Consider the following 22,018-nt stretch of genomic DNA (forward strand, 5'->3'; position numbering starts at 1 on the left):
GGCATTCTGACTTAACCCATTCCTAAAATCAGGAGGTTGCGCATACTCATCATGGCTTGTACCCCATAATGGATTTTTCCTCCAGAAACTCGTCCAATCCCCTTTTAAAGGCATCTAGGCTAGACGCCAGCACCACATCCTGTGGCAAGGAGTTCCACAGACCAACCACACGCTGAGTAAAGAAATATTTTCTTTTGTCTGTCGTAACCCGCCCAACACTCAATTTTAGTGGATGTCCCCTGGTTCTGGTGTTATGTGAGAGTGTAAAGAGCATCTCCCTATCCACTCTGTCCATCCCCTGCATAATTTTGTATGTCTCAATCATGTCCCCCCTCAGGCGTCTCTTTTCTAGGCTGAAGAGGCCCAAACGCCGTAGCCTTTCCTCATAAGGAAGGTGCCCCAGCCCAGTAATCATCTTAGTCGCTCTCTTACAGGCATGTCTGTACTGTCTAGACCAGTGGTTCTCAAACAACTCCTAGGGTAAGGCTTTGCAGGGGAGGGGGGGAGGGGGGATCCAGGGGATCACATCACTAACAGGGGTGCAAGGGATGTGCTTTTACCAACTGATGGTTGCAGGATGTTGCAGGATGTCCTGTGCAGCCCTCTGCAGGGCTCCCCAAGTCTTAGAACATTGGAAAAATGTGAGCACAAAGCACTTCCTCTTTCCCAAACCTAACAGCACCTGGGGAAGAGTGAGTGTGTGATGCCCCCCCCCTGCCCCGGCCTGGATCTCACTGCACGTCACTGATTTTTATACATCTTGGTGTTGGTCTGAGTGCTGTTTCTCCTGGGCCCTACATTCTCAACTGGGAAAACTTGCCTGTGGGGTAAATTTTTCCAACACCAAGGTCTGACATCAGTCGATATAATTAGGAATAAAGCCCCACTTCAGGGGAGGCAGATCAACAGGAGAAGACAGGAGGCAGCCTGGGCACCACCAGTTGTGTCAGCTGCCTGATAAAAATGCTTGTGGAAAGATTAAGGCTAAGGAAGTCAGCAGGTTTTCTGGCTTTCAGTTCTGTTGATTGATATAAAACAGGCAAGAATAAAACGGCCCATCATTGTTATAGTTCAGTAGTTCCCAAACTTTTTCAACTGGTGGCAACCTTGATCTACTGGGCTGAGGCTCCCCATTAGAGCTACAATCCTATACACTGTATTGGGGGGGGTGTTTTCTGCAAGGGTTCTGCGGCTCCCCTGCCACGGTTCGGGGACCACTGTTATAGCCTCACCCTTCTGAACAAATAGCTTGTGAGGTGAACTGCTCCACCATCCTGAAGACATGATACTCAATGGGGTGGGGGGGACTGTGGCATAGCTAAGAGGGTGTAGGGGTAGCAATTGCACCAGGCAACAAGCTTTAGGGGGCAATAGGCTGAGATTGACACTAGTGGCCCAAATTGTGAAAATCTTGGTATGCTTATTTATTTATTATTTATTTATTGGACTTGTAATCTGCCTTTCTCCCCGAAGGGCACCCAATACCATCATGTTATATATCATTGAAAAGGTAATTTAATGTGGAATGCAATGAAACATTGGAATATCTGTATTGGATCTATCAAAAGATACCAGGTAGATGGGACTCATTAGCCTGGGAAGGCAGCTCATCTGAGAGAAGGAAAACTCTGATTCCAAACCTCCCCTGCCTTGTGGCTACATCCAGTTATGGAAGAGGCTTCAGGAGTCAACCTCGAGGCAAAATCCGGAGCCGGAGTCCCTGAGGCAGGGGATGCCAACCTCCCATCTATCAAAAGTTATGGGCAATTAACTAGAAAATGAAAACATAACTGACTTATGGAACAAAAAGTTGATTTTCTTAATTCAAAATTGACCTATGAGACTGATTATTCTGAGAGCCAATGAGATGTTATTACGATACAGCATGGAACCAATAAGGTGTTAATATGAGTCAGCTCTCATTTCCACATATCGTAATACAGTTACTCCTTCTCACTGGGTAACGAGGCACTTTTTCAAGTGGTGCTACTTTTATATTTAGCAGGGCGAGAATAACCATCCCTCTTCACCCCAGCACAGTGATTCTAACCAATCAGGGGCACACTTTTTATTTATTTACTTAATTAAATTTGATTTTGTTGTGGGGGGGCTACAAAATCCTCTTTGGCCCCAGGTGGCAGATAGATGCCTTAGCTATGCTTCTGGCTGGGGGGGGAGGTGGCAGAGCAAGTGAGTGGTGAGTTGATGGGGGGGAAGCAGGTTCCCCCTGATTGTCACTTTTTTAAAAGCCTGGGTGTGACGTCACTTCCAGACATGACATCACTTCTGGGTCATCATTTTGAGCTCAGCACCGGGCCACACAATCATTGGTTATGCCACTGGGGGGAGGGCATTTGCTCCAACTAAACAAGGTGTAGCCCTGAGGCCTGTGGGATCTGAGGCCTCTTCCCATCCATCCAAACTAAAATACTGTCCCTGTTTCAGAGGTTAATTCACAAATAATACAATGAAGGGAAATCACACGTTACTTGAGAGCCTGTAGTTTGAGAAGTGGGAATGGGGGAAATAGCCAAATGGGTACGTGTTGGGGAAGAGCAAGATTAATGTATGGCATGTGTTCCAGGCACATCCGAACCTGAGAGCACCTGGATGGGAGACAGGCTGCAAGCCCTGCGGATGCTATCCTCAAACAAAATCTGGAAGTAGAAGGTGTATCTAATGGAAAGAGCAACATTGTATGTGTAAAGCTAATAAAAAGTTACAAATGGACAATGGTGGGAACTTGAGTCAAGTGACTTTGACTTGAGTTGTGAAAATGCATGTTTTTTGGTGACTTGGGGACTCGGGAGTCATGTGCGTGTAGACTGAAAAACACTCAAGTCAGGACCCCCCTGACCCATGACTCACATTGCATTCCAACAACTTGAGTTGCAGGTCAGTTGTGTCCCTCTTGCAAGAAAAAGCTCTTGCGTTCATCCGGGAAGCAGCTTTTGGCACACACCAGCTCCAGCAGCAGCAGGCTGGGGCGTGGAGTGTTCGCTGGGTTCGCTTTTTTTGTTTGCACTCCAAAAAATTAGCTGTGTCTCCTGATGCTGCACCTGCTGTGCTTCCTGCAAAATGTTACAATTTTACCTGGGTTTTGCACAGAACCAGACAGCAAGGTGCCTCTGCTGGTACTTGCTGCATTACCACATAAGAAGAGCCTCCACTGAGACACACTTCCTGGATCTCACACATCTTAAGATCTCCTGATCTTAAACAGCAGCCTAACAGATGCCTCAGGGAGCACACAAGACACAAGAGACCTGCATCCTGTCCCGTTCCCCCCCACCCCCCATGTCCAACATTCAGAGATAGCCTACTTCTAAAATCAGGAGGTTGCCCATCATGGCTTGTAACCTGTGATGGAGTTTTCCTCTATTGATCTGTCCAATCCCCTTTTAAAGGCATCTAGGCCAGGCGCCACATCCTATGGCAAGGAGTTCCACAGATTAATTACATGGTGGGTGAAGAATTGTTTCCTTTTGTCTGTTCTGACTCTCCCACCAGTCCATTTCAGTGGGTGTCCCCTGGTTGTGGTGTCGTGTGAGAGGGCAATGAACCTCCCTCTATCCACAGTATTCATCCCATTCAAAACTTTATACATCTCAGGCTGCAACCCTAACCACACTGTCCTGAGAGCAAGCCCCATTGAACAAAATAGGACTTACTTCTGAGTAAACCTGGTTAGGATTGTGCCCTCAGTCATGTTCCTCTCCAGGTGCCTTTGGTCTCGGTATTTGTGGCACACCAATCCGGCTCACATAACATTACATAATTTCTTCCTGTTTGTTAGATGTTTCTGACAGGCACATATACACGTGACTTGTCATTCTTGCAAAATAAACGTGTGCTGTTAGAACACTCACACACACACACACAAACAGATATGTCGAGCTCTCAGTGAAGGAACTTTTAAGTCAGGTTAATTGCAGGAATTTCAATCAATTAATTATCTATGAAATCTCCTTACATTTGCATATCAGTAAAAATTAAAACCCTGCTTGGGCAAAGAAAAGCTTGCAACAAAGAGACCAAGCTGCAAGAGGCCATCGCTGCACTCAACAGCATCCTGGCTGTAGCATTCCTGAGAAAGGGGAATGCTTTTCTAAGATGCAGGGCTGTCCCACCCATGAAGCGTTGGCGTCAGGCAGCAGCCTGGTGATGGGTCCTCCCGCTTGTCTCCGCTAACTTTTTCTGGGTTGGAAAAGGAAGTGGGGGACAGAGAGGAGGAGGAAATGGGGAGGGAATGAGAGTGCTGTGCGAGAACATAGGAGCGTGGGGGGAGCAAAGGCTGGCTCAACACTGGGTCAGGGGCCAGCACCAGCCTGCCACCTCAGAGCCCAGTCCTGAGTTCTCAGCACTGGTGCGGAGTGTTGCAAACATGCCATAAGCACATCCATGACAGTCAGTGCTGGGTCAGCACCAGCTGGAGACCAGTCACACATCATCCCTGGATCAAGGGGAGAGCTCCGGTGGTGGAGAAGTCAGCTGGGGTGAGGGAATGGTGTGCGGAGGGCCAGGAAGGGGGGGAACCAGGTGGAGGGGTCAGGATCTGCAGAGCTCTGATCTGCCATATCCTGAACACTGTCGGGCCTTCCAGCCCAACATGGGGATTCTCAACTCTGTACCAGCAGACTAGCTGGCACAGACTTGAGTTGGCCTCAACTTGAGCTGGCACAGACATTGCGGGGCCTGCACCCTTTCCCCGGGGAAGGGGATGATTGTCTCTTTCCCTTGAGGAGACGCTGGCAGCTGCCCAGCATGCATAGGATGAAGCAGTAGCCATTTTGGCATTACTGCTCCTCTGGGTGCTGGGCAGCTCAGGAGGCCTTGTGTCAGCCCTACTGAAATGGCACCGACTACCTAAAATCCAGGTGGTGGAGAGACGTGTATAAAAAATAATGACGGTAAAAAAAAAAAAAAAAAAGATCCAGAGGGCTGCATCTGGCACAGTGTTGAGGGCTGGAAAAAAAATAGATTTTAAATATAAAATTTAAATAAATACATTAGAGATGGAACTTAGATGAATGAATAAATTAATAAATGGACTCAAATTTCCAGGATTTCTCCAAGCAGCAACACACACCACAGGGGCTCTGGCTTCTTCCCTTAGCTTAGCTTTATTTCCACGAGGCACTTCACATTCATGAGTTCCCCCTGGGTGTGCTCCTGGCCTGTCAGGACAGGATCCTGGTTCCACTCCCTGACTGGTCGGAGTCAAAGGATCGCTTTCGAAGTGCCACCGTCAGGGTGGTGAGCTTTACTGGTGCATGCGTGAGGGCCTGCTGTCTGTCAGTGCTCAAAGTGAGGTGACAAGGGCTGAATTTCAACGGTGTGGAAAAGAAGCCAGTTCTGCACCCCAAATCCAGGCTTTCACAGTCCAAAGTCCCAGGAATGCCCCTTGTGGCTGATACCTTGGACCCTTCTTCCTGATGAGAAAAGGCAAGACAGTCACCTTCATGTGCTGCTTGTGCTGGATTCTCTGATTCGAATTAAATTCTCTAATTTGGATTCTCTAACTTGAATCGGAAACAAGTCAGGGAGCAGGAGCAATCATCACATCAGTTTTCACATTCCAAAACTGCACTTTTACAAAGTTTCCCTACAGTTTGCATGTATGCAAAATTTTGTCCCTGCTGACTGCTGGGGATATTTTGTTGTGGGTACAGATAGTGGAATCATAGAACATCCAAGATGGAAGGGACCTTGGAGGTCATCTTACCCAGCTCCCTGCTCAGTGTAGGCAACTGCGACAGCATCCCTGACAGGCAGCTTGTCCAGCTACTATTGAAAATCTCCAACAAGAGAGCAGGATATAGAAGCGTGAAATCTATACGTGTGTTGTTGCACACCGATCTGAGTCTGCAAAAGAGTGTGAGTGTGTGTTAGGTCCCTTTCGTACTCTGTAGAAGTGTATGCATCACAGAGGGCCTGGATCCACCCACCCCCTGGGGAGAAGCACATACAGGGAGAGGCAGTTTGGGGGATGGTGAGTCGTCAGCCTTGTTGCAAGTGAATCTGGTGCTCTGAGACCCTTTAACACAAAGAGTACCTGGTGTGGAAGAAACTCCGTGTGTGCACAGGGGTGCATGTGTGTGCAGGAGAAGGCCAGGACCCACCCACCCTACAAGCTGAGGTCTACCACAATATGCTTGTAGACCAGCGTGTTTCCCTTGAAGCTGGGTGCCAGGAGGATATCCATGCCCTCCAAGGGGATGGGGCGAAAGGCTCTTGGGGCTTGGACAGACAGTTCCTGGAATCTGACAAACTTCTGCTTTTCTTCATCCCAAAGATAGATGTGGGTGAAGGAGAAGTCACTGCCCAGGGCCATGTACTGGTGCTGAGAGATCCGGAAGGGTTCCATGACCATGGAGCCACGGGACGGCAAGATCTGCACCTCTGTGAAACGCAGCCCCTCCCACTTGACCACCTTGGAGTCACCGATGTAGCGGCTCAGGCACAGGTAGTGGTCCTTCTTGTTCCGGAAATGCTTGACCATCTGCACGTCCATCACCTCTGCCACATCGCCCAGAGGGGCAAACTGCTTCTGGGAGCGGTTCCACTGGTAGATGATGGGTGCCTGGGAGCTGCTGGAGATGATAAGGCGGGGCTTGCCATCTATCTCCACATACTCCACATCGGTATCACGGTGCCAAGAGTGGAGGTCCTGGTGGGAGTAGAAGCCGTTTTGGTTCCAGCGGTAGAGGCTGGTGGAGCCGGCTTTGGAACTGTCAGCAATGACGAAGAACCAGTCGCCCTCGATCTGGAAGGCCTCAATGTCGTTGGGCTTGCGGATCTTCTGGCTGTCAATGTCTTGGATCTTGATGAACTTGTCGATGTTGGTGTCCCAGCGGTAGATGTAGGAGCCGCCAAAGAGCTGGGCCACCACCACATAGAGCTGCGACACAGCCACAATTGGCTTGCAGTAGACGGCTGAGTGAGCTGTAAGAAGCATTAGGAATGAAATATCAAGCAAGCACGCACATAGCCATGGAACTCTGTAGCATCGGGGCACACAATGTGCCCCTCTGAACATATGCAAATGTCCAGCTCTGGTCTTACCACCCTCCTACACAGCACTTTATCAGCAGCTCAGGAAAACTGAGCCCTGGGAGCAGTTTTAAGTGGAAGAGATGAATCCTGGAATGAGCAAAAACTGGAAATGCTTGCTAGAAGACTCCGGCAGGCATTTGGTGTCATGGGGAGGCTACACACTGTCTCCCTGCAACTCAGAAGACCTCCCAGATGCAACCTCCAGTTGAGTGCTGGAGGTTCTCTGTGGGACCTCCAGATGTGGGTTTAGAACCCGTAGTAGGTCAAATCTACAGATAAAGAGGACTACTGTACTTTGCATGCAGATGACCGCAGGCTCAATTTCTAGGTGGGACAACAGAAGATCCCCATCTGGAATCCTAGTGTCACTAGTCCTGAGCTACGTGAATCCAGTTTCTAATGGACATAACCAGGTCTCAGGCTGCTTCCTATGGTGTTCTGCAAGAGGTTGCCATTGCTCGCCATGACGCCTCCTTACCAGGGATGCGGTCAAAGTCCCGCAGTTTCCTCTCCACATAGTCCCACTTGAGAATGGTGCAGCTGCTGGTGCTCGGCTGGGCCATGGCCACATAGAGGTCACTTGAGTAGGTGAACGGCTCTGCGGACACGGACTGGAAAGGCAGGACCTGGTGCACCACAAAGTCTGATGCAGGAAAGAACCACAGTGAGCCTGAGCATCCTAACCAGCCTTACATTGGAAGCATCAGCCTCTGAATAGAGGCAGGGCTGTTAAATGAAAGTGGAGCCAGAGCCCTTTGGGTTTCATGCAGTTTGGGGTTCGTCTGCAGTGGCTTCAAAAAGGCCACCACACTCAGTGACACTTTTAACCAGGAGGAAGAGGGACAGAGAATTCATTACAACAGAAGCCGGAAGAGTCTCCTGGAAGCAGGAAGTGACATCACAAGACCACAGAAGTCAGTGTATCATAAGAAGGGAAACTTTGAAAATTGCTGCATTAGTACTTGGGGTCAAACTAGATGAGGCATGACATGCATCTTCATCAATATAAGGGACATGATCTTGGCTGGTGCATGACTAAAAATTGAGCCTGAAATTTTTCAAGCTAGATAGATAACCGGGAAAAAAACAATGAAAGATGCTGGATTCTCACTCTGACACTTAGGAGCCAAGCCCTCCTGCTCCCCTCCCCCTTTCCCAGAATGACGCAATACCTGTGGTGACGCAATCAAACTCCTTGAGTGGCAGGTCCCGGATCTTCTGGCCTTGGTATTGTGGAGGGCTCCCACAGAAGATGGCAGGGACGCTGGCATTGGTGTTCTCCATCCACTCTACCAACCACTTGATGTTGCAGTCACAGGTCAAGGAATTGCCTCGGAGGTCTCTGTTTGGAAGAGACCATGCAGGAAGCATCACTCAACCAACAGAGCCCCTCCCTTTCCTGCTCAGGACAAAGCTGATCATAGTCTCTGAGCACATCCCAAAGGCCTGGACTGCAGATCTCAAAGTATAAATGCTCAGCCTCTTACAGGGGAAAGGTGCAAAATCCGACCTGGTTGCTTGAGTCTCACTGGTGAGCCCAGTGCCTGATGTGTTCTGAGAGCACGATCGCTCACGGGGATTTCATTAGGGCAGCAATTTTCAAGTGGTGTGCCGTGAAAGGTCCACAGGTGTGTGGCAGGGGTTTGAAGCATAGCAGTTGAAAATCTCTGAAAAGCTCCTCCAGGTTCGGTGGCTAAGTTTCTAAGGCAACTGGCAACCTCTTACATAACACCATAGGCCACCAGGAGGGACAGACAATTTGTTACTACAGACAGTTGCCCTAGAAACAGAGCTGCAGAACCCAGAAAAATCTCCCAGAAGTGGCATCACAAGAGGTGAAGACCACAGAAGTCAGGGTGTCATGAGAAGGAAAACACTGAAAATGGACTTAGAGCCAACCTAGATGAGACATCTACGTAAGGGGTCCAGTTTTGCCCTAACATGTCTGCTGCTTCCATCTGTGCCATTTTTCTGCAGAAAATTTTCCCCTCCCCCGGCTATTTGACCCCCTTCCCCCCCAAGTGCCATTGGTTATGACAGCACTTTGGGTGAAAGAGCCACTCCAGCAGGGTGATTTTGGAATTGAAAACAGCATAGATCGCACACCCCTCTTGGACACTCCAGCCCACTCGGGCGCTCTCGGACCACTCTCTGCCACACTCCACTCCAGCCTTCACACCTGCTCTTCCACGCCATCCCTTTCCAGGCTTCCTTTCCGGTTCCAGAGAGAGGGTGTAGAAGGAGAAGTGGCAGCGATGGCTCCTGCACTGCCAGGCAAGAGGGGGTAGCATTTGCTGGCTGCCAGCAAGTCAGTCAGCTACAATATGAGTGGGTGGAACTTGTCAGGGATTCATCCTTCAATTCACAAGACAAAGAAAAGACCAGGGAGGTAAATTACTAGCACCGAGGTGAGGAGGAACCTTACAGGTCACTTAGGATATCCACAGGCTTCAGGAGGTCCTTGGGCAGGGTCTGCAGATTGTTGTTGGCCAAAGATCTAAAAACAAAGGAAGAAAGGAGAATCAGGTTGTCCTGGTGTTGTGGAGGATCAACGTTCTTCCACTTGAGTTTTCCAGGTAGTCTTTTGGGAGAATGAGGAACATTTCTGGAAAAACCCTTAATCTCCCGCAGCTTTGGTGCTTTCTTCTTCTGGTCATCTTTCTCCTGGAATAGCTAGCTAATCAGGGATCACATGGCGAACATGATGATGTCACAATACTAACAGCCAATCAGATTTGGCTACATGTGGATACCACCGAGAGCAATCAAGACCAATTTCATGTAAGGGCAGTACTAAGTCCTGAAAGCTTTTGTTCCCTTTCATAGCAAACCCCAAAGATTTTCACCAAAGAGGGGAAATCAACAAAAGTTATTAACAAAAAGGACAAAGGCAAGAGATTGTCATCAAGGAATTAGGCTGGCGGTCAAGGAGGTGGGCACATCTATTGTATGTGAAGCACCACAGGTGGGCAGGCAGGCCTGCTAATTGCATGAGAACACACTCGTGCGCTCTTGTCTATTGCCATGGACCTTAACAGCAGAAAGGGCCACAGTACATGTGACATTAATCATCAGGCATGGGGAACAGCAGTTAACTCTCTGCTTGCAGTCATAAGAGCTGCAACAGAATCCAAGACAGCCCCATTCAGGCGTGAATCTCAGCAGCAGGAATGACCAAGGGCAGGATCAAGTGGAACTCCCAGTCCGAGGGTACCCTGAGTGCAGACTTTCTCCCGTCCACGTGAAATGTTGCTAATCACTCCTGGGTGGACCAGCAGAGGGATGCTCTTGGGGATGCTGGTGCAATTCCAGCTAAGGACCCCAAGGGAGGGGTGCCTGCATACCTAGTGCAGAGACAACTTGTGCCCCCCCCAGGTGTCTGTGCCATGGAGAAACCTCCCTCCTGACACATCCCAGTTGCCTATAAGCATTCCGTTTGCTTCTTAATTGATGTCCCACAACTCCTGGGAGCATGCAAGGGATCTTAGGAACTAAGGAACGCATGTTAGGAAGGCCCCTCTGAGGCTTATGTGCAAGGAATGACTTACAGGTGTGTCAGGGACTTGAGCCCACGAAAGGTGTTCTTGGACAGAGCCTGGATTTCGTTGTTCTCGATGAACCTGAGGGCACAGAATGAGACGTCCTCTTTCCAGCTGCTGCATCTGGATGCTGTCGCTCAAGCCGCCACTCCCACTCTCAGGAAATGGAGATGCTTCTTTCCCATGTGTGTCCCCCCCAGCAACAGAGGGAACCACTCTGCCTGTATGCGCACATTTTCTAGGCAAGGCTGGCAGGTCTATGACCACTCTTGGGTAGGGGTTTGGCGATATTCCCACCCTTTGGGGACAGGGAACCATTTGTTGATTTTACTACATAAACTGTTTTGTGAACTATTCCTATAGAAAAGCAGTATATAAATATCCTTAATAATAGTTATAATTATTTCTCTCTAGGGCCCATTGCATTTCACCAGTGCATATTCAGATGCATGTCTAGTTTAGCCCATCGCCTGCTCTGTTCCCTTCCTGTCCCTTCCAGCCTTGCAGTTGCTCCTCCCCTTCCACCCAAAATGTTTGCTCTAGTCATTTCAATGTGCACAGGGAACAGCAAGGCGAGATACTCCAAAACTGCCTGAAAGCTTGATCAGGGTCCCATCTCTCTAGCCGACTGATCAGCCTGGCTCCAAGCCAGATCAGCAACTGTGTGCTCCTTTCTGATTCCCCCCAGTCCATGGCAGAAGGTGTCAGCTGTAACTCTCTCCTTCCCCTGTCCTTGGCTATAAACTTCGCTCTAGGGCTTTTCAACTGGTGTCCCATGACACATTGATGTGCTGCAAAAAGTCCATGGGACCTTTTGAAAACAGCTAAAAAACCCATCTTGGTTTTGCAGTTCTGTTTTTAAGGCAACTGTGTGGGGCAATGAGCCTGTAGTAACTGCCTGTAGTGATGAATTCCTTCCAATGGAGGAAGAATGAATTCCTTCCAATTCCTTACTACAGACAGTTGTTCTAGAAACAGAGCTGCAGAACCTGGAAGAGTCTCCCAGAAGCCGGAAGTGACATCACAAGTGCCAAAGACCAGAGAGAAGACCACTGAATTCAGTGCACAGTGAGAAGCAAAGCGCTGAAAGTTACTGCTCTAGGGTGCCCCATCCCCTTTCAGCTCTGGTGGTGACTCTAAGAGGATGGCTCAAAGCCCTTACAGGTACTGCAGGTGCGATAGCCCCATGAACGCGTTGTCCCTGATCATGGTGAACTTGTTGGAGTTCAGCAGGCTGCAAAATAAAAAAGGCAAGATGTTAAAGGCTGGATGTTTGCAGGGATGCACAATCCCAGAAGCACTTTGCGTTAAGCTTCCTTTTGAGTCGCACCAAGGAACAGCAGTGGCTTCTTCTTCCAGACTCACCTGACTGGTGAGACTCTGAAGGGGCAGGGCTGGTGTCAGGAGTCGCTCCAGTCATGCACTAGACAAGGGCCCCCACCAGAGACAGGGATCAGTAGCTGGACTTACTGCATCCCCTGAACCAGTGCCAGTGAAGGCATGCTATTTGATACCAAGGGGTGGCATCAGGGCAGGACTTGGCTGCAGGATATGCAGCAGCCTGGCACCAGAACAAGAGAAGGGGTTTTTCACATTTTCAAATTCATAGATATGAGAAATGCAGCTTGGGCACTGCCTCCTGCCATTGCCTGGTCAGACAAGTGACCCAGCCTGGTCTCTGCCACCAGCTGCTGCAGCAAAAGTGCTTCCACCCCAAGTGCCAGGTGCAGACACCCCACTGGTGCAGCAGGCAGCCCAGAGAGCAGTGACAGTGCGGGAATCTGCCCTCCTCCCCAAGACACCACCACAGCCAGAGGGAAATACATACAGGAACTGCAGGAACGGGAGGTGCGCAAAGGAGGCTTCTTTGATTTCGCTGAAGCCCGCATTTATCAGTGTCCTGCAGGAAAGAAGATGTAAAGAGAGATGCTCAGAGTCTGCTGGCAGAAGGAGGCATCCGAGCCTTGCAAAAGGACCAGAGCAGGGCTGATTGCTTGAAACCCTGCAAAAGTTCAGGGCTGGCATTGACCAACATTTCACGGATAAAAATTGGACAAGTATGCTTGCCACAGCTAAGCTCTCGTGCCAAAGATCCCTGCTATCTAGCACTAGTGTTAAGTCTGGAATCATGGCCCAACATCACGACACTGGGAGGTGAGCTGGACCTCATCCCTGCCTTCAACTGGACCACGGAAAGAACGAATGGGCTTTCTGATGCAGCCCGCAGCAGGTGGCCTCATGGACGAGGCTGCAGTGACTGCAACTACCACGCAGAAAGTCCCTTGGCAGAAAAGTCACATTTAACGATCGCTCCGTTTTGCTGTGATTAATGACGGCTCGTTGGAGGAAGGCTCAGAAACCACTTAAACAAATCAATGCAGGCATCAGCCTTGGCCCGCGTACTGAGCGAGTCAGAGCAATCTGGGACGAGAGCGCTGGGAGTCCCAGAAATGCGCAGTGGGAATACGCCGGGGCGTGAGAGACGGTGGCTTTTCCTGGAATTGCTACCTAGAGTAAGGTTGCGGGCAGAGGCGTCATTACAGTTTGCATCGCCTGGTGCGAAAGCTCATTGCGTCACCCCTGTGATGGACCTCCTCTCATACCAGATCATTCAAAAGAAATCACAATATCATACACACGGAATAAATGCAGTGACACCACTAGGGTTGGTGTCACCCCATTCCGGTGGCATAGCTGGAGGGGGGGCCGTGCCCCCAGTCTGACAGGGAGCCTCCGTGCGGTGGGCAAGCGGCCCCTCTCTTCGGAGCCATTCCCAGCAGGGGGAGCAAAGTGGAGTCCCCCTCCAGCTACACCACAGCCCCATTCACTTTCTTTGTGTGAATATATAAAAGTACAGGTCACCCCAAAAATCAGTAACCAGCCAAAAACTGGTGGCCAACTTGATGACACTCACACCACTGCATAAGAGCTCTAGTATGAGCTCTGATATATGGAAATGAGAGCTGACTTATACTAAAACCTTATTGGTTCCCTGCTGTATCTAATATCACCTCATTGGCTGTTGGAACAATAATAGGTTAGTTGGTCATTGGTCAGTTTTGAGTTAAGGAAATCCACCTGGTCACCTAATCCCTACACTGTAGTTAAGTCTAAGTGAGGGCATGTCAGTCACACATTCTTCACCAGCCTCTCTCTTCGTCTTCTTTCTCTGGCGTGTCTCTTAAATGGTTGGCAACCTTCAGTCTCGGCATGGGGGGGGGGGCTATAAAATCTTCTTTGACCCCAGGTAGCAGATGCCTTCTTCTTTGACCCCACCCTAGATGCCTTAGCTATGCCACTGGGGGAGGCAACAGACCAAGTAGGTGGTGTGCAGCTGGGGGGAGAAGGTGGGTTCCTCCCAATTTTCACTTTTTAAAAAGCCTGAGTGTGATGTCACTTCGGGTTTTGATATCACTTTCGGGGCAACATTTTGAGCTTGGCACAAGCATTGTGCAAAGCCTTTACTGCTCTGCGCTTTCAGTGTATGCAGACTACTGTCCTTGAAGGCAGATATAAAAATACTCCCTATTACTTCAGGACTTACATTTGCAATTCTGGTGAAATAGAGGATATTTCTCACTATTTACTAAAGTGCCCTTTATATGAGCTTCCTAGATCAAAATATTTATTTAACATTATTGCTCTGTTCCAATTTTTGAAGCCTTTCTCACTTTTGAATCATTTTAAATATTTTATGATTCTGACCCATGTTGAGTATTAATTTTCTTTGTCCCATTTTATGTGTCTGGAAGGCTGAAATGTTATTGCCTGTTTTATATGTGTATACTGTAGTATGTGCTTTTATACATTGTAATGACCAATGGTTATGCAATAAATTCCTAAATTCAAATTTGAGCTTGGCACAGGGCTACATGATCATTAGCTACGCCACTGTTCCCATGTGCACTAAAAAGATCCCATATCCTGTAAACTAACATAGGAGTGAACAAGCTGCATTAATGGCTTCTCTGTGATATGCTGGGAGTGAGGGTTATGTGAGAGGCACACTAAGTATAAGACCCTGCAGATTCCACCTGTAGTGGCACAGGCCAGAATTTGGCACTGATGTTCTCAAGTCCCTAACCCCAACTCTCGAGTCAAGTTTCAAGCCTCTAGCCTCAAGTCCTTGCTCAAATTCTCAAGTTGAGTCTAGAGCCCATGTCTCTTAAGTCTCTGAGCCAAATTTAAAGAAAAAAGGAAGGCGGTAGTGGGGTATGGGTGGGGAGTTGTAAACACACCCCTGATGGCTGGTACTGCTCTGCCATCCAGCTGTTTGTGGAGATCAAAGTATTGCAGGCAGTTTGGAGTCACCAGTGGCAGCATTATCACCCAGGCAAGGCAGGAAGTGTGATTGTGCTTGCTTCCAGATGCTCAGGAGATTTTGTGGCGCTATGGTCTATTCCCCTGGAGTCTGCAGCCAGGGGAGGTGTCATATTTTTGAATGCTATCCCACTACTCTCTGTAAAAAGTTCCTCACATCTACAGCACCTCTGTGTGTTTTCTCAGAATTAAGTCCTTCTGTATTCAATGGGACTTACTCCCAGGTAAGTGCATATAGAACTGCAACCAAGTTGGCCAGCCTATCAGAGGAAGAGGATTAGCATAGCCTTGCCATGCAGGGAATTTTTATGGAGGGAAAGAATTCAAAACTACAACACACACACCTTCAAAGGTTAGTTTTCTGTAGTAACTATGTATACTTAGTATTCTTTTGCACACACGCGCAAACTCAGATATGAAACTCAGACAGGAAAATCTGAATTGCGAGTCTCTACCTCTTGGTCCCAAGTTTAAGTCACAGAACTCGAGTCTTCATCCCTGGAATTTGGCCACTTCATTTTTGTGTAATGCTTGTAATGTGGGTTTATGTTAAAGACAAAAACGGTGGTGGCCTTCACAAAGTTTAGGGAAAAGGTGAAAATCTTTATATTCTGATGGAAATTTTAGATATTTCTGGGGACCGACCAGTGAAGTTCTCTTGCCTTCCATCCCTGATGTCACTTCCTCCCATTCCCACAAAGTCAGGCAGATTGTTTTTCCTGCCAGGTGTCCCAGCTGGCTCGCAACACCAGGCTCCTCCATTCACAGCCCCCACAAGTGCCTCATTTTTGGTGCGTGGATGCATGCCAGTTCTTCCTATTTACATGCCTGGTGTATGCACGGTATAGAGCATCATGTAGGCGCCACAGCATATGCTCAGAGCTGCAATTAGCATCATTGGTGTTTCCATATAAAATAGCTTTAGCAAGTTTAAGGAGTGTTAAGGAAGAAGAAGTTTAAAGTCATTATTTTAGGGATTTCTACAACAGCCCTTTAAGATAGGCCAGGATTATGCACCCCAGTTTTGCATACTGTGGGGAGGAATGAGCTGAGAGAAGAGCATCCTGCTTAAAGCCACCTTGTGAGGCTGGGGTGACATTTGAACTCAGGACTTCCTAGCTCTCGTTTTAAAGTCAGAAACAAAAGAGTTTTCAAGGGAGTTGATGGTGGTGTGATCCAGCCATGGTTGCCTGCAGAGCCTGTGCTGTCTTCTTCAATTGATTCTCATCTTTGGTTGGTGAGGTTCAGCATGCCTGTGTAACCCTACAAACAGTGGTGTAGCTTAGAGGAGGTACAAACAGGGTGACCAAATGCAACAGAGGACGGAGTGCCTCTACCTTTAACTATTGTATAACAGAGGGGTTTGGGCAGGTGCAGCTTTTTAAGCCCTTTCATGTGGAGCTGTACCTGCCAAAATTCCCTCTTCTATCCAATGGTTAAAGGTACAGGCACTCCGTCCTCTATTGTATCTGGTCAACCTGGGTGCAAAGCACTAAGTTTTGCAGGGAGCCTCACTGCAGCATGTAAGCAGCCCCTCCCCCTTCAGGTCCAGACATATGCCTCTGTTTTGCTCCCACCACCTGGAATATCTCCCAGGGGGAGGGGCCCCTTGCCCAGTGAGGTTCTCTGCAAAACCTCTAGCTACACTACTGCCTACAAACAGAGAGTTATCAAGCAATCTGCCTGCATGTATGAATCATCCCCATATGAAAGAACATCTCATTTGTATCAGTGCCAACCATTTAGGGATCTGATGTATTCGGGATATGCAAGCTGGACTCATGACATGCTGTTCTCCCAGTATCTCATTTTGTGACTTTAACTGCACAAACATTTTTTTCCCTAAGCTTTTCTCCACAATCATAAGAGCTAGAAACTTAAAAAAAAAATATTGAGACACTTGTGATGCTTAATTTGATGCCATGTACCCAATGTGCTGTATATGCGCCCAGTCCCATAGCTGTGTGACAGGCATGCAACTCTGACTTCATTGCACATGAAGTGTGTATTGTTCTTGCACCCAGCAAGAAGTTACAACGTATAATATATGAAGCACTTCTTCCTAAAAAGTCTGACCAAGTCAGTTTAGCTTACCGTTGTCTATGTTGACCACAGTTTTTCAAGTTCAGGTGAGGGTGTCTTTCAGCCTTTTATGGATATTGCAGGGATTGAATTTGGGACCTTCTGCATGCAACAGCTTCAACCCCTTCCCTAATTTAATATCTGAAATGCGCTCATCAATATGCTAGGAAGGTGAGCCACTGGAAGTCTCAGGGCCCACTCCAGTCTCCTCCCCCAAGAAGCATTCACTGCCCCAGGTGTCAAGAGCAATTCTGCAGCAGTGGCATAACTAAAGCATCAGGCACCCAGGGGCACAAAAATTTTTAGCACCCCGAAACCCCATACTCCCCATAACACCCCCCAAATGTTAAACACCCCCCCCCATAGACTAGGTACCCTGAGGGGGTGTCTTGAGGCCTCTGAAAGGCACTTCTGGTTTTTGGGGAAAACTGGAAGTGCTTTTTGGAGGCCTCTAAGACATCCCCTAAAGGTGTGGTACCTAGAGCAATTTACCCCTCCCCCCCTTAGCTACGCCACTGTTTTGCAGGGAGCTGGTTATTATAGCAATGTGGTTTGCCAGCAACACACTTGAGGAATGAGGGCAGGAGGGGGGTGGCTAGTTCTCTTCCCTTTGCGAAGCAGATCTCCCATGAACTGGGGGACTGACTAGGAGGACAGTCTGCACCCACCTACACACCCAATGCTCACCTTGAAGAGCAAGGCCTGCACTTTCCTGAGTACTGCAACGTCCAGCAAGGACACCTGAATGAACTGCTGTAGATCTAGAGCCACAATGAGAACTTTTCACATGCTCAACTGCAACACTTTAGAAGGGCCAGGAAAGCAGCATGACATTCAGGGAGCTGAGTGCAGAGAAGTTGAGTGTTTGGGGGTGTGTGTGTGTGTGCGTGATCTGTGAAACAACCCCCAATCTCAGGCATGCACAGTTTCAATTGAGCATGACATACTCCAACACATTGTTTGAATCCAAGAAGCTCTATATAATCTCTTCCCAGAAGCAAGTGGAACTCCTGAAAATGTGCCTCCAGTACCGCTCTGATGCTCAGGCAAAGACAGCTCCATTCCGTTTAGCACACTCAATCTGACCCAATTTCTTCAGCTCTTCCACCTTCTCAGCATGAACCCCATGCGATCCAGCTCGGAGTTAGGGTCAACCCCTTGCTTTGCACCCCAACTGCTGCAATGTTTCAATCATCTACTATCCCCTTCACACACACACACACACACACACACACACACACACTCTCCCCAGCTTCACCCTGCCGGAGATCTCCCCATTTGTCACTTACAGCGAAATGACATCCCGGGGCAGGTTCTTGGGGATGCTCTTGGAGTCCACGCAGAAGGCTGTGTCTCTGGTGCAGGAGCAGCTTGGGGGGCAGGGAGGAGGTCGAGGGGCTCTCCGGGAGGTGGCAGGTGGCCACATGCAAGCCAGGCCCAGCAGGCAGAGGAGGAGAAGGTGCCCCCCAGGGAAGACTTTCCCCAACCACTGCAGCTCAGCCATGGCTTTTCCCTGACCCCTCTCCTTTCTTGGTGGAGGAGAAACACCTTGCAGATTGGGGTTCTCCTCAAGAGCAGCCCCCCAAGCAGGTGCCCTTTCGGTTGCCCTCTCTCCTCCTCCACAGCCGACTGTGTGTCTTCAGGGCTGCTGCTGCAGCAGCCAGGCTGGCAGGCTGCAAGATCCTGCCTGCACTCCTCTCTGCCTGATGTGGGGGTGGAGGAGGGAGAGAGAGCGAGAGCGCAAGCACCAAGCTATTGAGTGATGCTGGGGGGGGGGGGAGTAAGAGCATTATTAGGGATGCAGCCCTGCCATGGGGATTGTCAGTGGGAGTGGGGAGGGGGAAAGGGGCAGGCTGGCACTCACTGCCATGCACGGCAGCAGAGAGCAGCTGTGCCCATCAGAAGCACTTCCAGCTTTCTTAAAGAAAGAAGAGTGAAGAGTACGAAGGGGGTGGCTGGGGGCGGGTGCCAGGCCACAGGGGGGTGCCTGAGAGGTTGCCCCAAGATGGCAGGGCTGACCCTGGGTTAGCCGCATTTTTTTCAATTTTTCGATTTTTTATTGGAATGATTCTATACGTATATGAAGTTATAAAGTTATGTATAAATATACTCTGAGCTTCTTTTGTGGCTATTATTATTATTCATTTCAGGTCATGACTATTATTGAAAATAATTTTGATATCTGGGAGGGGGGGGTTGCCAAAAATTTATGGGCCGCGGGTGCCATATGACCTTGGTACACGGTTGTCCGTAAGGAATGAGGATGGTCTGAGGCAGAGCATCAGGGCTGGCCTGTCCCATCAAGCCCAGCCGTGCCTTGGGGAACCAAAAGGAGAGGGTGTGACCTGAGATGCATGCGCCAGTGTCACAGATGAGGCTGGAGGCACTGCTCTTAGCAGCATGTGCCACCTCAGAATGCGCATCAGAGCTTTCGGACAGTGCAGCACGGCCACTGAGGCAGGCCACTGACGATTGATGGGCTTGCTCAATCCTTGCCCCAGGTCAGTGGTATCCAGCAGGTGGTTTCTGAGGCTCTCTGTTTGGTGGTACACACAAGAGCATATTGCAGGGGTGGCCAAACCGCAGCTCACAAGCCACATGCAGCTTTTTGACATTTCACGCGTGGCTCACAGAAATATGTTGGCTGAGCTGCTTTTTGCAGCACAATTAATATAAAAGGTAAATTTTTAAAAAAAATCAAGGTTTATAATTATTTACCAGGTATGAACTGAGAGGCCACTGGATTAAAACGTAAATTTAATGTTCATAGTGAGTACCATTGTCCTTATCCGCAGGTTTGGCACATGTGGATTTGACTGAGGCCTCCCCACACCTCAGCAAGCCTGCCAGAGTCTTCTGACAGACGCTTCTGGTTTTGGGTCCTGCAGATGCCTTTATCTGTGATCATTTTTTCCATGCACACACACCTACACTTATCAAACAGACAAAGAAAGAAACCAGAGGAGGCATCTATAACCACAAAGGATGTTGATCATCTCTGTAGCCCCACCACTCCCCCGTATTGCCTTGTCTCTTTCATCCCCATGATCCCAGCAGGCTCAAGAGTTGCTTTTGGATATTTTATGGCACACGAGCTGCTGGCGAGAGCCGCGTGTGGCACGGTCGCAAACATCCCTCGTTCCAGGCGCAGCTGCGTCCCAGACAACAATGGGCAAAGTGTGCACAAATGTATGCCACCCATTCTTAGCCACTTGGAGCACAGGGCTGAGGGGTGCACAAGCCCTTCCCCCATCCCCCTCAAAGGCTTCAGTGGAGAAAAATACCAGCAGCTTGCTCCCTGGTGGAAAGATTCCGCACGTCTTGGGGCAGGATGGATTATGGAGGAAAAAACCATCAGTATATCAAGACAGGCAATCATTCTAAAGTGCATTCTTGCCACATTGGGGGGGGGGGGAGCATGGAGCTCAGTGGCAAAGCATCTGCTTTGTACGTAGAGGGTCCAGGAGTGTGAACCAGTGAGTGAGGGGAGCTCCAGAACTTCTCCTGCCACAGAAGCCATGATGTCATCACCAGCAGCAGTGCTCAGGTGTTGAGAAGAAACACCACGCTCAGCAAGAGGCAAACTGAGAAATGTGCCTAGGGACTGATATTAGCAATTATTATTAGCAATATTTATATACCGCTTTTCAACAAAAGTTCACAACGTGGTTTACAGAGAAAAATCAAATAACTAATATTACCAGTAATATCTAGGCCATCATTTTTTCTAAAGGCTGCCTGAGAGACAATAACTCATGTTCAGGGATGACCCAAGACCTCCTGACACAGCATGCCAAATGCTGCCCCCTTCCCCAATAATGTGCTGGAGAGACCCTGCTCCTCTCACTTCCAGGTTCTAGCTCAGCCCTGTCCTGTGCTCTTCCTATGTCAGAATGCCAGATGCAGGGGAGGGCACCAGGATGAGGTCTCTTGTTATCTGGTGTGCTCCCTGGGGCATTTGGTGGGCCGTTATGAGATACAGGAAGCTGGACTAGATGGGCCTATGGCCTGATCCAGTGGGGCTGTTCTTAAGAACATAAGAACAGCCCCACTGGATCAGGCCATAGGCCCAGGAAAACCTTTGGATCAGGCCATAGGCCCACTGGAAAACCTTTTCCAATCCAGGGAGTGGAAGGAGGAGGAGTGGAGGCAAGTAGGTGAACAGACATGGGCAACCCCCGTCAATCTGCTGCTTGAAGCGACCACTTCACTTGACCTAATGAAAGGGTCAGCCCTGCTCATGTTACATTTAGGCTACAATTGGAGGCAAATTTACCTGGAAGCAAATCCTATTGAACACAGTGGACTTACTGCTGAGTAAACATTAGAGTGCTGGGCAGCACTCTAATGGCCCAATCCTATCCAAATCCCTGCATGGCAATGTAGCAGCACAAGCATGGCTTCCACTGCATCCCACTGGGGGAGCTGGGTCTGCCGGAGGTCTCTTCGGGGTAAGGGGACATTTGTCCCCAGCAGCCACTACGGGTCCATTCAGACGTGTGCCAGCTCAGTCACTGGAACAAGTCCAAGTTGATCCATGCAGGCAGATCAGGCCCAGGAAGGGGGTCAGGATTCAGGGTGCCATCACCACTTCCCATCTGGCCCCCCTCCCGGACCTGATCTGCCCTTCTCCCTGCCCCTGTCACTGCCCAGCCCATCCTATCCCTTCCCTGTCCCCCTCCAAACCTCTGCACCTGCTGCCCTCCTCCAGCAGGCCTTTGTAGATCTGCTGGCACATGTGCCATCCACTGGCACAAAAGCTAGTGCTTTCCCCACTCTTGGAACTGAGTTCTGCTATTCCCTCAAAGGAACTTGAGGGCTGCTCCACTGGCGTAGCCAGAGGGGGTGCAGAGCACTAAGTTTTGCAGGGAGCCTCACCGAGGCATGCAAGCAGCTCCTCCCCCTCCCCTTCAGAGCCATTCCAGGTCATGAGATCAAAATGGAGGCACCGGAGGGGGAGGGGCCGCTTGCATGCCATGGTGAAGCTCATGCAAAACTTAGTGCTTTGCACCTGCTTGAGC

General features: G+C 49.3%; 1 protein-coding gene across 1 annotated transcript; it reads right to left on the minus strand.

Annotated features, from left to right (window-relative positions):
- Positions 1-6,127: 6,127 nt before the first annotated feature.
- Positions 6,128-18,501, minus strand: LGI3 (leucine rich repeat LGI family member 3). Its single transcript, XM_066639520.1, has 8 exons — positions 18,287-18,501; positions 12,424-12,495; positions 11,758-11,829; positions 10,605-10,676; positions 9,482-9,553; positions 8,229-8,398; positions 7,535-7,699; positions 6,128-6,945 (listed from the first exon to the last, which is right to left on the minus strand). Exons 1-8 carry the CDS (start codon positions 18,499-18,501, stop codon positions 6,128-6,130), a joined length of 1,656 nt encoding a protein of 551 aa, XP_066495617.1.
- Between the last annotated feature and the right edge of the window lie 3,517 nt (positions 18,502-22,018).

This window comes from Tiliqua scincoides, chromosome 11, assembly GCF_035046505.1.
Source record: "Tiliqua scincoides isolate rTilSci1 chromosome 11, rTilSci1.hap2, whole genome shotgun sequence".
Taxonomy (NCBI): domain Eukaryota; kingdom Metazoa; phylum Chordata; class Lepidosauria; order Squamata; family Scincidae; genus Tiliqua; species Tiliqua scincoides.

Coding starts and splice junctions, on each gene's coding strand:
- LGI3 (XM_066639520.1), bottom strand. CDS start 18,501: ATGGCTGAGCTGCAGTGGTTGGGGAAAGTCTTCCCTGGGGGGCACCTT. Junction 12,496..18,286: donor CCCCGGGATGTCATTTCGCT/GTAAGTGACAAA, acceptor TCTTTCCTGCAG/GACACTGATAAATGCGGGCT. Junction 9,554..10,604: donor CTCAAGTCCCTGACACACCT/GTAAGTCATTCC, acceptor CTTTGTTTTTAG/ATCTTTGGCCAACAACAATC.